Source organism: Manacus vitellinus, unplaced genomic scaffold, assembly GCF_001715985.3.
Source record: "Manacus vitellinus isolate BGI_N305 unplaced genomic scaffold, ASM171598v3 scaffold_62_pilon, whole genome shotgun sequence".
Taxonomy (NCBI): domain Eukaryota; kingdom Metazoa; phylum Chordata; class Aves; order Passeriformes; family Pipridae; genus Manacus; species Manacus vitellinus.
Window position 1 is genome coordinate 2,148,160 of NW_021940704.1, and position 15,862 is coordinate 2,164,021.

Below are 15,862 nucleotides of genomic sequence, written 5' to 3' on the forward strand. Positions count from 1 at the left end.
TTTGGGATCACAGCAGTGTTTATTTGGGATCCCAACGGTGTTTATTTGGGATCCCAACGGTGTTTTTGGGATCCCAGCGCTGTTTTGGGATCCCAGCAGTGTTTATTTGGGATCCCAGCGCTGTTTTGGGATCACAGCAGTGTTTATTTGGGATCCCAACGGTGTTTTTGGGATCCCAGCGCTGTTTTGGGATCCCAGCAGTGTTTATTTGGGACCCCAGTGTTGTTTTTGGGACCCCAGTGTTGTTTTGGGGCCCCCAGCGCTGTTTATCCGGGCCCCCAGCGACGCTCCCCGGTCCCCCTCAGGGTCGCGGCTCACGCCCGCCCCGCCAATGGGGGTCGCGGCGCGCAGGCGGCTCGAGCCCGATGGCGAATGGCGTGGGCCGGGCGAGGCGCGCAGCGCGGCGCCGATGTGCGCGGGTGCCATGCGCTGTGGCGGGGGCTGCGCGCTGCGCCCGCGCCCTCGGCCTGGTCTCCCTGCCTATGCGCGCTGCTTGCTGCCTGGTCCACTGACGGATTACGTCTGCGAGCTCATGCCTCGGTGATGCGCCCGGGCGCGGGGAGAGGGGCCCGCCCCGCCCCTGGGCCCGCCCCAAGCCCGGTCGGGGCCCTGCGGGGCTTTTCGCCGCGCCGGGGCTGCGGGCGATCGCCCCCCCCGCCCTCCCTCACTCCTCCTCCTCATCCTACTCCTCCTCATTATCCTTCCCCCTCCCCTCCCTCCTCATCCTCCTTATCATCATGCTCCTGTTCCCCATTCTTCTCTTCTTCTTCCTCCTCCTCCTCCTCATCTTTCTCCTTCTTCCTTTTCCTCCTCTTCCTCTCCCTGCTCCTCTTCCTTTTCCTCCTCTTCCTCTCCCTGCTCCTCATCCTTCTCCTTCTCCTCTTCCTCCTCTTCACCTCCTCTTCTTTCTCCTCCTTCTTCTCCTTCTTCTCGTCCTTCTCCTCCGCCTCGTCGCCTCTCGCCGGTGTGTCCCGGTGTTCCGTGGGTGTCCCGGTGTTCCCGGTGTGTCCCGGTGTTCCGTGGGTGATCCAGTGTTCCCGGTGTGTCCCGGTGTTCCGTGGGTGTCCCGGTGTTCCCGGTGTGCCCGGTGTTCCCGGTGTGTCCCGGTGTTCCCGGTGTGTCCAGGTGTTCCCCGTGTGTCCCGGTGTTCCGTGGGTGTCCCGGTGTTCCCGGTGTGCCCGGTGTTCCCGGTGTGTCCCGGTGTTCCGTGGGTGTCCAGGTGTTCCCGGTGTGTCCAGGTGTTCCCGGTGTGTCCCGGTGTTCCCGGTGTGTCCAGGTGTTCCCGGTGTCCCGGCTCCTGTCCCGTCTGGAACACCCCCGGGCAGAGCAGGATCACAGGGATAACTCTCCATTCCGGGATGAGTTCCTGGGGTTCAGGCTGTTCCCGGGGTTTGCCCCGGCCGGGGCTGGGCTGGGACTCAGCCCCTGTTTTGTGTGTCCGTGCCAGGGAGGTGCCGGTGGGGAGGGTTGGGACAGTGACCCCACAGTGAAGGGCCGGATTGTTGCCGTATGACAACGTTCAGATGTGATTTATGAGCTAAACAGTAACAAAAATCAGTCTATGCTCTGCCTTGAGGTAGATATATATACATATATAAACATATAAATATACATAAACTCATTTTTAATATATATATTCTGCACAGGGAAGAAAAAGGTTACATGAAATCACACTGAAGTTGTTACAGTAGCATGGAAATGCTACATTTTAGAAAGGAAAGGTTTTGTACTGGCTAGAATTGTATATTTAATGTAGCAATTTAATTGGATAGTAAGTTGCAAATGTTTTGTATGCATGCAAAAATCTGTTAGTAGGAGAAAGGATTGTTAGTTCTGGGGGAGAGGAGAGGTGGGAGCTTGGACTTCTGAAGTTGTGAGGAGGAACATGAGGCTCTTTCTCCTCGGGACAGGGAAAAGGCAGCCCAAGGTCCCAGAAGGGTGGTTTGGGATGTTCCTGGGACAGGAGCTGCCTTCTGGTGCTGCACATGGAAATCAGGTTTTTGGTAGGGTTGGCAGTGTTTTTTCTCAATGGGCACTAAATTGAAATGCAGTTTCTTTGGTCTGTTTTAATTGGCAGCTTGGCAAAGCCTCAAACATGGCTCTTCATTGCTCTCATCCCCTCTCTGGGACTGTGGGCTGTTTCTTTCAAGAATTCACACAGAACAATATCTCCAAGTTGCAAGGAACTGTCATTACATGTGACCAAAAATTAGAGTATTTTCTTGAACTGTGCTTTGTTGGCAGTGCTGTACAGGTTCAGTAAAGTTGAACACTGGCTTGTTCCAGGTCCCAGTGCAGCTTTTAGAAGAGACTCAGGTGATTTTGCTGGGATGTGGATTGGGACTATGTTGCTCTGCAAGTGCTGGTTCAGCTGTCAGGAGCTCAGCTCACTGCCTGGAATTATGGCTGAAAATCATTCATTTGCCCACACCCGCCTATTTTTTCGCCCCATCTTTCTCTCCCATCTCTTTCATTTGCATGTGGAGGAGGTTTATCTACACAGGAGTTGGAATGACTAAATTATTTCAGGATTTGAGCATTAACTGTTGGCATGTGCTGGTACTTGCAAAGCAGCTCTCAGGACGTTCTCCACATTTCTAACACAGCAAGGCTTTCTGTGCTGGCTGCTTCTCAGCTGTTGTGAGCATGCAAATAGTAGATGCTTTGTTTGGATTCTTGGTTTTCACCCTCAGTTGTGCTCAGGACTGGGAGTGGTGAGGGGGGATGTCCTGGAGCCACCTCATGATACTGGGTTTAAACTCTCACTGACTGGTGTGACCAGTGAGTCACAGTCCTGAGGAGGCCCTGATTTCTTGTCTGGTTGGTGGTTGCTGCCACAGAGAGAACAATGATCCTGCAATAAAACCTTTTACACAACCTTTATTTGTGCTCTTTTCTCAAGTAAAACCCTTATCAAGGCCCTGCTGCAAATGTGACACACTTCAGGAAGGAGCAAGCATTTGTGAAAAGCTGATGTCTTCATAGCTTGATTGGCAGCAAACTAAAGCTAAAAATAAAGGTTCCCTCGCAATCTTGCTCACCTGAAAATGAGTGTGCAGAGACACAGCAAATATTCAGTCTCTTTTTTCACCCACGTTGCTGTGTGTCACAGAACTTTGTCTTCCAAGCAAATATCACAGAACCACTATGCTTTCAGTTAAAGAGAGATGTCTTTGTGTCTTCTGTGAAACTTGGATGGTGGCTTTTAAAATAATAGATGGATTTTAAAGTAATCAGCACAAGTAGTCATTGATGTACCCTTTGCTGGTTGGTCAAGGTGGCTCTGTTGGTGTAGGGATCGTTCTGTCATTACGGTGAAGTAAGGAGGGGTTGTAAAATCTCTACTTGTAGGAGGTGTAAAAGTAATGGAGTCATTGCAATTGCTGACTAGGCCAAAGCTGAGAAATGGTTAATTTTTTATTCATGCTGATGCAGAAATGCTTTGGACAGTGCTTATGGGAGGGGGTCAAGACCACCAAGAGACTGGTAGAAAGGAGCTGCAGGTATGTGGTACATGCACAGAGATGCTGCTTGGACAGTTGCTGTAGGAGCCCTGGTAATCTTGTCACATCACTGTCACCAGAGGATTGGTTTTGTCATTTCTGATGTACAGAATATGCAGAATATTTTTTATAAATGGGAAAATACAGCATAAGTAACAGTTACTGAACATCTTGTTGTGGGGGTGTGTGTGAGTGAAGAAGAGTTGTTACGGATGCTTTGGATTTGATGCTGGACTGTGGGCTCTCCTTTTGCCTCTTGAATGTGAACATTTTTTCCTAAAATGGCTGTATTTCACATAGGAATGTCATTTGTAACAAACTTTTCTGGGATTCCTATTTGCTCTGTAGACATATCTTTTTTTCTTTTTCAGTGACTGTGAGCAACCCTGTGGAGAAAGGTATGTGTGTTCAGTTTACTGTTTGACACTCAATCCTGGTGTAAAAGGATTCACAAATGTTCCGGCTGAAATATCAAAAATATTTACTGTCAATCTTTGAAATGTACATCCTCTTTCAGTGTTTCCTTCCTGTAATTATGTTCCTGGGGTGCACAGCAAGCGTTGTTAGACATGCTGTAGCTTTTGGATGCATTGGGAAGTGCCCTGTTTACTCACAGCATAAGAAAACATGGGAAGGCTTTAATCCCTCTGACTCTTTCAGGAAAAGGTGTGCCTGTCTGTGCACACCCACACATCTCCCTTTCTCTTTCACATTTTCAGAGCTCATTTTACAAGCCAAATAGAAAAGACTAGTTCTGTTCTGTGGCCCACCTATTTTTCCCCCGTTTCCTTTGATCTTTCAGAGAAAGCTATTTTTAATGGGGTTTGGAGGCAGGCACAGATTTTTTCTTGTTTCTGTTCCCCACTAACCAGCTCTGCAGTAGGATCACTCCATGAGACTCTTTCCACTGGTGTGTTGTTGGAGGCCACGATCATATTCTAAGGATAAGGAGCCAGTGGCCATTTTAGTATTCCTCCTCTTCTTCCTGGAGGTGCTTTGGAGGCTTTTGGCTAATCCAGGTGGCCTCTTTGTTTCATTTTCCGGGGTTATGAAGGATAGAAGTAGGTGGAGTCATCGGGGAAGTTGTTCCATGAAGAGCAATGCCAGGTGATAGTTAAAGATCCTCCAGACCACTGCATCAAGTCCATTCTCTTTCCACTACAAAGCAGTCCTAATATTTGAAATTGCTACAGAGAAACTCTGGAAAGCAGGATATTAATGATTATTCAACACTAGAAAGTTAGTAGTTGCCCAATCCATTAGTGCATCTCTGGGTCAGCTTCCTCTAATGAGCTGCTTGATCAACTAAAACTAAACCTGTTGCAAGATTTATCTCTTTTCATACTAATTAAAAAGTGGCTGAACTCGACCTGCACCGTAGTATGAGGATAACATCTCAAACAAGCTGGAAGCATAAGAATGGCTTTGATTCACAGCTCCTTCACACAGTCCATCACATCCTTGTGAGGTGTATCCCATCATTTGCCATCTCATTAGAGTCTCAGTGATGCATTTGGCCTTTTTTACCAGTTTTCACACAGGAAAGACAGTGTTTTCACAGAGTTAGGAAGTGTGTGGACTTTAGACTTCTCTTTCCACTAGTAGTATTTATTTTAATCTTAGTTTCTAGAATTTGAAGCTTAAAAGAAATGAGGGAAATGAGGGTTTTATTGCAATTAAACGCTATGTTCAAATAAAACTGTATTGTAACTGTTTGATAATGTCTTAGTGAGTTAAGTGTTAAATAACAGCTAGCTTGTGTAGCTTAAGAACTGCTGCTCTTTGGCTCCCTGATCATGGAATGCCTGCTTATGCCCAAGGGCTCTGGAATAAAGTTGGCATGTTGAGATAAGACTACTCTGACATGGGCTGGTTTCACATGTATCCAGTGGATTACAATTCTTCAGTACTCACAAGACCTGTTTTGCTCACTTTGAGAGAAGTTTTCCTGATTTATTGTATCAGCTGTGGCAAATGTGAAAGAGATTGGATGTTTTCTAGTGATGTAAAGCTCCTGTTCCTCTCTCAGCTCTGCCAGGAAGGCAGCAGGGGTGGGCAGTGCACTGGCAATATGGATCTGTGCTCTGACTGCATTTAGCAGCAACTGAGCCCCAAAACTGGGAGGTGCTGCAGGATTGCAGTATTAACCTGTGTGCTGCTCAGCACCAGCCAGTTCTGCTGGGCCTGTGCCTGGGATGTGGGGAAGAGAGGAATCCTGGCATTCCCAGGGATATGGGGTGGGCACCTGCCCTGGGAGGGAAGTCTCTCAGAGCTGTATCTTCCTCCCCCACGGAATGGGGTCTGGGGAGGAGGGAGGCTTGTGAGCTCAGTCCCCCCTGGGCGCAGCCCCTGAGCTCTGGAATGCTGCTGGGAGGTTTGGCTGGACTGTAAGAATGGGGAATTATGCCCCTCCTAAATGAAACTTTTGCTTAAGAAGTCATTGCTCTCTTTCTGTTTTTTCTGTTTGTTCTGTTTTTAGTGGCCTATCTTGTAATATTCCATATTCTCTTCGTGCTCTTTGTGTGGACATATTGGAAGTCTGTTTTCACTCTCCCAGTGCAGCCAGACAAAAAGGTAAGAGCCCCAGCACATTCCATTTCTTGCAGAGCAAAAGCAGGGACACTAAAGAGAACTCAAAAATCTGACAGGACAGTCGGATGCAGATGTGTTTTAATGCTTTTTCCACCAAGTATTTACTTTGTCATGTTGCTTGGATTGGTAGATTATTTTTTGTTTTGTTTTGTTTTACCTCTCGTGAAATACTAAGACAACACTATGTTTGGAGCAACAGAGTGAGGACAATGTTTGTGTGGCACTCCAAATATACATGACCTTAATCTGATCCTGATTACAAGAATGTAAATGTATAAATAACAACTAATCCCAGTTTTAGAAATATAAAACTGTGATTGGGGGCAGGTTTTTGCTCTCAAGGTAAGTGCTTAAAGTGTTATCAAGGTGTGTAATGTTATTCCTGAAAAATAGTCATCTAAGGCAGCCGTAGGAGCAATTTGAGTAAGTTGTTTTATAATCTTTAAATTTCACATTTGCATTTTTTATTGGTGTATCACATGGGGTTCTGGCTGCCCAGCACTCACTATCTTCTTTGTCTTGTTCACAAACACATTTTCACCCTCGATTAACCTCGTGAGTGGGAGTGGGAGGTAAAAATGTTTCTAGACTTGCCTGTATTTGAAGCATTGTCTCTCCTCCCCCTGGGTAACTGCTCCTCTCATGGCTTCTGCCCCCAGTTCCACATGTCCTACGCTGACCAGGAGCGCTATGAGAACGAGGAGAGGCCGGAGGTGCAGAGGCAGATCCTCGCCGAGATCGCCAGGAAGCTGCCGGTGTACACGAGGACAGGGAATGGAGGTGAGCCCAGCAGGGAGCTCAGCGGCTCTGAGCTCAACAGGCACAGCCAAGTAGCACACACTGGCACTCCAGAGGGTCCTGCCAACCAACAGCATTCCTAGTGCCACTGCAGCACCCATTAATTCCTGTGGGAATGATTTTCATGCCTTTTTTTCTCAAGTTTTCTCTTTGGAAAAGCAAAAAAGCCTTGAACATTCCTTCCTTCCATGGAGGACCAGGTGCTGCCTTTGAGAAGCAATATGCTACCCTTTGGATCTATGTTCAAAAGCCCATGTTGCCTGTGTTTAGTATGAGCAGTAGAATCACAAGATTCTACTGTCATCATATTTACTTAAAATGGAGTCTGGCTTAGAGACGCAGAACATAATTCTGTGACCAGATTTCTTGGCCATGCTCAGTGATTAAATGCCTCTGGACTCCTTTTGCAGCTTAAAGAAGTCTGAGTTCATATTGGAGGCTCTGACCTGCTCGTTTCTGCCAGGCTAGCCAAAGAATTCTGAAGTAAAGAACTGGAATAAATAAGGAATTACCAAAATGGAATGTATGTACAGTCTGAGTAAATGTGGAAGCCAGAAGGAAGTGTGCAGTTTTGGTTTATCACTTTTAAGCTGGCTGTATGGTTTAGAGTAGGTTTAGATTAGAAGTTGGGGAGAAATTCTTCCCTGTGAGGGTGGGCAGGCCCTGGCACAGGTTGCCCAGAGAAGCTGTGGCTGCCCCAGCCCTGGAAGGGTCCAAGGCCAGGTTGGACAGGGCTTGGAGCAACCTGGGCTAGTGGGAGGTGTCCCTGCCCATGGCAGAGGAGTGGAATGAGATGATCTCTAAGGTCCCTTCCAAGTCAAACCATTCTGTGATTTCAGTGAGGATTGCTCCCCCCATCTGCAGGTCTCCAGCAGAATCAGGAGCATTGCTTATCCTGGCAGCAAAAACCAGCAGCAAATGTACTCATCTGCTGAAGTGATAGAGGAAGGAGTATGAACAGTTAGGAAATGAACACCCATATCAGCTATCATGTGAAAAAAAAAGAAGACTCTTCCATCATTTGGTGTTAATTTGTCTTTAATCTCAGGTATTCGGTTCTGTGACAGATGCCAGCTGATCAAACCTGATCGTTGTCACCACTGCTCCGTCTGTGCCATGTAAGTCAGGGACTGTGTCTGAGGTGAACACATTCCCCATGGGTCCTGTGGGTGGGCTGGGCCTTCCCATGGCTCTTAACACAGAAAGGGACCCAGGGGCCTCTGTTCCAACTGCAGCCACCAGTGCTCCAGTGAGAAACCGTCGGCATGGCTCTCCTCTAGACGGGAACAAAGGACATTAGTTGGCCTTGAAGAAGTAATAAGAGTTTCATCTTAAAACAATACTACCTTAAAAAACTTAGACAGTGTCATTTTGACTTCCTGTCATGTAGAAATCTCACAAAAACCAGAGGTTTTGCTGTTGATCTGCAGTTGGCAATTAAGTACCAATTAAAAATCTTCCTTTTTTGTTTTTTGTCCTTTTTCAGGTGTGTGCTAAAAATGGATCATCACTGTCCATGGTATGTCCTAGATACTGGTTTGTGGCTTTCTAAGAAAGGTTGCTTATATATATATATATTTCTGGCACATATTTCTGTATGCCTCTCTCATTTCAGGCCATCCATCTCTTTATGTTGGGAAATTTATAAGAGAATTACACTTTGAAATTGCCTGAAATGTTTGATATTTTGAAAGACAGATCATTCATGTTTGTTCCATAAACTATATGTGAAAAAGCTGTGATATTGATATCATTTAAAACCCAACTGCTAATTTACTCTGACGATTATTCAAATTTGAAAGGGACTTAACCTTAGCCTTTATTCTGGGGTCTGTCATCATTTCAGCTGCACTTGGGGGTGCTTTCAATAGTAACATTTGCATGTGGATCATTACTGAACTGATGCCTGTTCAGAGACCATCAGTGCAGAAAGCTGCATGGATTAATTGAGCTTTACCCTTTTGGAGAATTGCTGCCACTCAATTTATTAAACTCCTCCTTTTTTTTTTTAAAAAAAAAAAAGGAAGATTTCAGAAATCAGAAACAACACAAACATTTCCCCGCCTGAACCTCCCTGGTAATCAAAATTGTAGAGGATTTTCCAAACCTGAGCTCTGAGACAAACCCCCACTATGTTTTCCTGCATCCTCTGGTTCCTTTGTAGAGTTGTCCTGTGCATGGAGAATTAGAACCAAATTTGGGCTTAGCTGGCTTGGATGTCACCAGCAGCAGCTGGTGAGGTTTGTGGCTGCTGAGGTTTGCCCTTGGATAAAGGAGCCCAGAACTCCCAGAGCCCGTTGCCTTTGCAGACAAGAGCCAGCCAGGAGGAATTAGCTGCTGCCTCTGGGGCACATTTGCCCGCAGGACCAACCCCAAACCATGAGCTGTGCTTGTCCTTGGCCCAGCCAGAAGCCTTGGAGTGAAAAGCAGAGACTTGAGTTCTGTTCCATTTTGGCCACTAAGGGGAGCTGCTTCTTGCCAAATTCTGTTGTGTGAGCCAGAGGTTTAATAAGCCCCCAAACTGGTCGTGCTCTTTGTGTGACAACCATGTGCTGCACAAATCCTGATTTCAACTTTGCTTTTGTCCTCTAGGGTGAATAACTGCATTGGATTTTCTAACTACAAATTCTTTCTACTGTTCTTAGCCTATTCTTTGTTGTATTGCTTGTATATTGCTGCAACAGTCTTCAAGTATTTCATTAAGTATTGGACAGTAAGTTGTGAAATCTGGTTCCTTTTTCATCTCCTGTGAGTCTCGTGGGGTTTAGTCACTCTTGTTGCTGTTTTGCTCTCAGTCAAGTGGAGGGGCTGCATTTTTCCTATGAGGTGCTTTCCTGGGCCCTTTTTGAGTCCAAAACTCCCATTATACGTCCAAAATGCACAAAAGCAAGAAGCAAATAGACTCAGGAATTCCAAACTGTAGACTAGCTTCTGGGAAAGAGGTTATACCCTTTTCCTTTTTGTTTTGCATATGTGTCTCTCAGAACATTTGGAATTGATATTGATATGTAACATCCTGACATTTATCTGTACATATTTACTGAAAAGAGAAAAAAAAAGTCAACCCCCCTTGTTCATTTTCTAATCCCCATAGGATTCCTTTCTCAGTTTAAAACTGGACTGAACTGAAGTAGCCTTTTTATTCAGTTGTTGCTGGTCACTCCTATGCAGCAGTGCCAGCTGACAGCTCAGTAAGAGCCCGGCCCTTGGCCTCTAGTTTGTGTCCCCTCAGCTGCTGACTCTGTGTTCAAGTCCCTTAACTTTGCTGGGCATTAATTGTTCCTCAGGCTCAGCAGGGCCCAGCTGTGAGCTCTGTGCTGCTCCCATGGGATGAGCCAAGGCTGGGAAGTGCCTTTGTTCCCTGCAGGTGCCCAGAGCCTGCCCGTGTGTGCTGCTGGGCACCTCTGGCACTTGGCTCCTCTGCTCTAGAAGGAAATGGGTGTCTCCACCTCTTGTAAGGTCCCACTTGGTTTTTAACCTTTCCCAAGCCCTCTCTGCTCAGTTCTAACACCCCCCATAGCTGCAGCTGTGCAGGCCAGGTTCTCTTGGCTTGCCTCACCTTGCAAGAGGTGCAGAATTTTAGTGTATGCACAGGAAACTCAGCAGAACATAAAGAGGGCTCCAAGAGCTCCTGCCTGCTCGTTTCCCCGTGGGCACAGGGTGTGCTCCTGGTGCCCAGGTGGGAAGGGTGATTGCCCTGCCTCTGCTGCACACCAAGAGTAGTGCTTTGGGTACAGGAGGGGAAATGAACCACCTCATTTCTTTGTCTCTCCTTGGTTTTTATACTAAGGTTGATTTTTGTCTACACGAGTTTGAGTAGTTTTAGAAGCTCTCTTTCTTCTCTCTAAGAATGAAGAATTTCCAGCTTTAATTTGTTCCTATCACTTGTTCTGTGTTGCTTTTCTTTCCAGGGTGAACTGACCAATGGACGTTCCAAATTTCACATCCTTTTCCTTCTCTTCGTGGCAATCATGTTCTTCGTGAGCCTCATGTTTCTGTTTGGATACCATTGCTGGCTCGTTAGCAGAAACAGATCCACCTTAGGTAAAGCTCTTGTGTCCCTCTTCTTTTTGTAAGACACACCAAAGTGCTGTGAGAACCAAAAAAGAAAATAAAAAAGGCATTTGTTCTATTTCTGTGCATTCCTGCTGGCTTATGAGGGAAGGAAGATTTAAGATCTTGGCACAATGCTGCAAAAATTTGTCATTTGAAATTAGTTGTGTCTGTTAGCTGGTGTGACAAAAGCACACAGGGAAAGAAAAAGCACAAGGGGAAACAAGAGTCTTACAGTGTAAAAGTCCAATTATAAAAATATTATGCATATGTATAACCATGTTTGAAATGAGTGCAGCTTTTCAGGAGTCATAGTTTGTTGTGTTCAGATGCTGGTGTGCATCCTAAACCAGCTTAGTGAAGTTGGGAAACAGTGTCCATTCTCATTGATAAAGGCAAAGAAGTTATGACTGTAAAACCAAAGAAATTATCTAGAACAGAATGATTTTGCCAAGTAGTTTCTTTGTCTTTCCTCAGATAAATGTTGCTCAATTTTTAAAGCTTTTTGGATAAAGTTTTATAACAAAAAAGACACTATCAAGAGTGAGCAAATATTCTGGTTTTGTCTAGTTATTAACTTTAAAACTCATTTCTTGAGGCACAGAAGCTCATCTGTCCCAAAGCATCAGAACTGTGCAGCAGCTTCGAAGGTAGATAAAATTGTTTCTAAGGCACTCCAGGTTCTCCTCCCCTCTCTCTTTTTAGTTTTGTGCCTCACCATAACAGAGGGTCTATTTGCATTGGTTTGTTCATTATATCATTAATGAATGAGGCAATTTAAATCTCCAGTACCACTTCTGGAATACTCATTGAAGGCCAACCTGTTTAATTCTGCAGATTTTTTTACTTAGAAATTTTCACCCACTGAATTTCTACAAGTCTCACAGAAAGAACTTTTAACTCTTGTTCTCTAGATTAAACAAACCATTTTTGGTTTGACTGTCCTGTAGTTGTATGACCAAATTCCTGCCTTTGATTGGAAAGTCTTTACAGGCTTTGCAAAATGAGAATAAGCTTTCACTCATTCTCAAACTTTGTAGTGCTGAATCTATATAATCTATTAAATCATGTTGACTTTAGATGGCCACATCATGCACAATCCTGTTTCAGAGACTTTGGCATTGATTTTCTTTTTTTTTCACTGAAATTGCATCTGTGTGCAGAGGCTTTCTCAGCTCCGGTGTTTCAAAATGGCCCAGATAAAAATGGATTCAATCTTGGCTTTGTAAAGAATCTTCAGCAAGTGTTTGGAGAAGAAAAAAAGCTCTGGTTGCTGCCTATTGCCTCAAGGTAAGTAATAATCAAGTCAGTGCTAAAAGCTGATGTGATTTTTGCCATTTTGTGTATAGGTTTAGGTCACAGGAAAGTGGGGGTTTTATGTGTCTTTCAGTAACATCTGACTAAGATTGAGGCCATTTTATCTTGGGTGTCATTGAAACACAAATGTGTGATTTCTGCCCTGAAGAATCTTTGCTATCAACTGATAAAATTTACACCTATGGAATAATTGCTCTGTTTCCATAATTGTTTTCCTTAGTTCCCCTCTCACTTCTACCTGTTAATTTTTATTTTTGTTTTTTTTTCTGTATCCAATTGATTTTATCAAGTTAGCACATTGAAGTTCTGCTAAAAATTACTTCATTCCAGGCTTTAGATTTGAACTTTTGTTCCCCAGTGAGCTTGAAGGAATTGAGGACCAAAACTGCTCTCTAGTAAAACTTGGCATCTGAGCTGTCATGAAAAATAAACACAGTGCTTTTCAAAGCTGAAATATGATTTTAAGTAAACATGGAAAATAGAAGCAGCAGAAAACTTTGTTTGCAGATAAAATGTGTTGCAATTGTCATCCTTTGGAGCTGTTTTTCCAGTGTCTCTCTGCCTTTTCCATGCAGCCAGGGGGATGGACATTTTTTCCCCATGAGAGCCTCGTGTGAAGCTCGGAACCCTCTCCTGGCAAATGAAGAGCAGTGGGAAGAGGATGGAATAGATGAAGAGCCCCAGGGTAAGGTAACACTGTAGGAAATCAGTTGTGTCCTGACCTACAGTGCCTAATAGATAAATTCAAAGTGATCAAATAAAAGTGAGTCCCTGGGCAGCTCTGCCTTGACTAATGAGCACAGACTGAAAATAAGCCCTACTTTGGAGTCAACTTTTTTGTTTTCTAGTAGCTTTCTACTTGCAAGTGAATGGACTGGGAGGGTGGTACAAGTTGCAGAGAGAAACTGAGATTGCCACAAACTGAGTGTTTTTACCTGTAAATGTTGTTGCATGCAGTGCAATTATCTAGGACACAAAAAAGGAGAATACTAAGATGTTTTAGAAGTGCAGTTATCTTCTGAGAGTGTGAAAGCAGGCATGCAAACACCTGAGTGCAGGGATACATTTAAGAAGCTCCTTTATACTTTGTCCAGCTTTATTACAAGAGTAAAGCAGTTCTTTTGATGCTGGATTTGATGTGCTGATCTCCATAGAAAAATAGATGTGCTGGGAGCAGGTCTAGGTGAGCTGCTGTGTTTGTGCAGTCGATTTGATGGGTTTCTGGCATTCAAAGATACCTTTTATGCTATGGAAATCCTGTTATAAACCAGAATTTATATGTATATACATTCTTTGATGGTCTTTGTTGGATGGATCCAAAATCAGTTTAATGATTTTACATTTCTGTGTTTGAAGTTGATTTTTTTCCCCCTTGGATGTTTACCTGCAAGCTTTGGTGTTTGGAGAGTACAGGATGTATTGGAAGCTCAGGATTTGTCATTAGTTTGTGCTCACGAGCCCCAGTCCCCTTGTTTGAGGGTTCAGAAATCTTGTCTGCAAGGGCTCCTGGTTTTTCCTGTGGAGCAAGGATGCCATTCACAGGTTCCTTTTAAAATAAAGGTGGTAATCCCACCCTTTTTTTCCCTTTAAGGAATGGTGATAGTGTGAATTAATTCTGAGGTTATTTATAATCCATGGATCAAACATCGGGGACATGATTTCCATAGTTGTGCTCTTTGTTGCCTCAGAAGAGTTTTCAGGAACTTTGCTGATAAAGTTCTCTTTCAGGGTGTACATTTTAGTCCCACATGCACAGGATTTCTGTTTGAGACCCTGTGAGGAAGACTTAGCCTTGGGCAAAGGGTAAAAAAGCTTTTCATGTGAACATTTTCCTACCCGAGCTGTGCCATGAGCTCTTTAATCCTCCAGCACAGGCTCTGCTGCTCAGGCTCTGCTCAGATCTCACCTGCAGCTCTTTGTTCAGGTTTTCCATTGCAAAATAAACTGACTTCATGTCCTGCTGGGAAAATCCACTCTCCAGGAGTTTGTCAATAGGACTGAAGAGGCTCATTTCAGCTTTTCTTCAGATGAACTGCTTTAATTGGTTCCTGTCTGTGTGTTAGAAAACTACCTGCTCTTCCTGGTTTGCTCTATACATTTTGGCAGTTACAAGGTAACACAAATTGGTTTTAAAAATACCAGAATTGGCTTTAATAGTAACAAACTATGGCATCTCTGTGAATTTTTTGTGAGGCTTAAAACAAGTCCTTTAGGAATGAGTCAGAACTTCTTCCAACTTTTACGAAGTATAACTTATCTGAATAAATAATTAATTCTTACATATGAAAACATTTGACAGTGAGATGATTTTTGGCTAGATCAGACCCCAGAATATGATCTGGAGCTTATATGAAGTTCCTCAATTTATAGTGCTTATAAAATAACTGACATTTACAGGCAGTTGAATTAGATGATCATTATGGGTCCCTTCCAGCTGAAATATTCATGTTCCCTCTTAAACAATAGAAGTAAACCATTATAATTGAGTAGTCAGAAAGACCTGAAATGTTACATTAAAACTGAAAGATCTTCATTTGTCTTTGTGGCTTTAAAACTTGTGACATGGTTATGAAATAAATAAAGCCAATAATAGAGCAATCTCAGTTTGAAAGCAGCTGTTCAGTTATCTCTGACAAGTGGTTGTCTATTTTCATTTGGAATGACTCTTAAAAACACACTTCCATACTTAGTGAAAAATATATTCTCAGCGAGAAAACCAGGTTTACTTGCCTCTGACTGCTTTGTTTTTCACTGTACAGGTTCTGGTGAAGCCTCAGCCCTTGTCATAGAAAGGGAGACATAGCAGTGTGACAGTGCAGCTGGGTAAAGCTTGAGCACAAAGGTCAGTATTCCTTCCTTTCCCTCAAATCCACACTCTGCAGGGAAATGGGGAGGGGCTGTTGGACAGGGTTTGGCTTTAGCAGTGCCATCCCCATGGTGCTTGGACAGTCCCTGAACACGGGGGATGGAGCTGTGGTTTCACCAGTATTCCCCAGCTTGCCCAGAAATCCCTGGTTCCAGGGAACCTGAAGGGCAGGGGTGGCTCTCAGCAGCCCTGGCTGGGGTTGGCCCAGGTAACACCAGAGCCACCAGCACAGTGTGTAGAGGAGGACACAAAGCCTGTAGCTGCTCTGGAAAATGTGGCAGGAACGACTCTTGCACTGACTCGTACAATTCCAAGGTGGGAAGTCTGTGCAGGGATTCGTGGAAGGAGTAGGAAGGTGCAGGTGCAGTCTAATGAAAGTTGAGAGCAGCTGGGGGAAAATGGAAGTGACCTGGAATGTCACATCAGCTGCTGCTCCCTGAGCTATTTTTTCCACCCCGGAGAAAGGTGGGTACAACAACAGATGACACTGTGGGGAAGATGCTGCTCCCAAAACATTCCCTGGTCTGTAAAGCTGTTCTGCCTTTGAGAATGGGGCACACACACAGGGAGCTGCAGGCTCTGTCCTCTGCAGGCTCCGGGAGATATTCTCCCAGAGGAGTGTGACAGGCCGAGATCCAAGGAGTAGGAATCTGCTGTCCCACTTGCAGAAGGTGGGACAGGCAGCTGGAATTTACCCCTCTGTTTTCCAGGGGTGTTAATAACTATTGTATGG

General features: G+C 44.7%; 1 protein-coding gene across 1 annotated transcript in view; it reads left to right on the plus strand.

Moving 5' to 3' along the window:
• ZDHHC15 (zinc finger DHHC-type containing 15) overlaps positions 1-15,862 on the plus strand; it is a 133,168-nt gene that overhangs the window by 115,791 nt on the left and 1,515 nt on the right. The window contains exons 4-13 of the mRNA XM_029963736.1: positions 3,875-3,901; positions 5,983-6,077; positions 6,755-6,875; positions 7,942-8,011; positions 8,380-8,412; positions 9,486-9,606; positions 10,805-10,937; positions 12,110-12,236; positions 12,839-12,948; positions 15,023-15,105. Of these exons, the coding sequence (XP_029819596.1) occupies positions 3,875-3,901; positions 5,983-6,077; positions 6,755-6,875; positions 7,942-8,011; positions 8,380-8,412; positions 9,486-9,606; positions 10,805-10,937; positions 12,110-12,236; positions 12,839-12,948; positions 15,023-15,066 (881 nt within the window). The 3' untranslated portion in view covers positions 15,067-15,105. The remainder of the gene's footprint in view (positions 1-3,874; positions 3,902-5,982; positions 6,078-6,754; positions 6,876-7,941; positions 8,012-8,379; positions 8,413-9,485; positions 9,607-10,804; positions 10,938-12,109; positions 12,237-12,838; positions 12,949-15,022; positions 15,106-15,862) is intronic.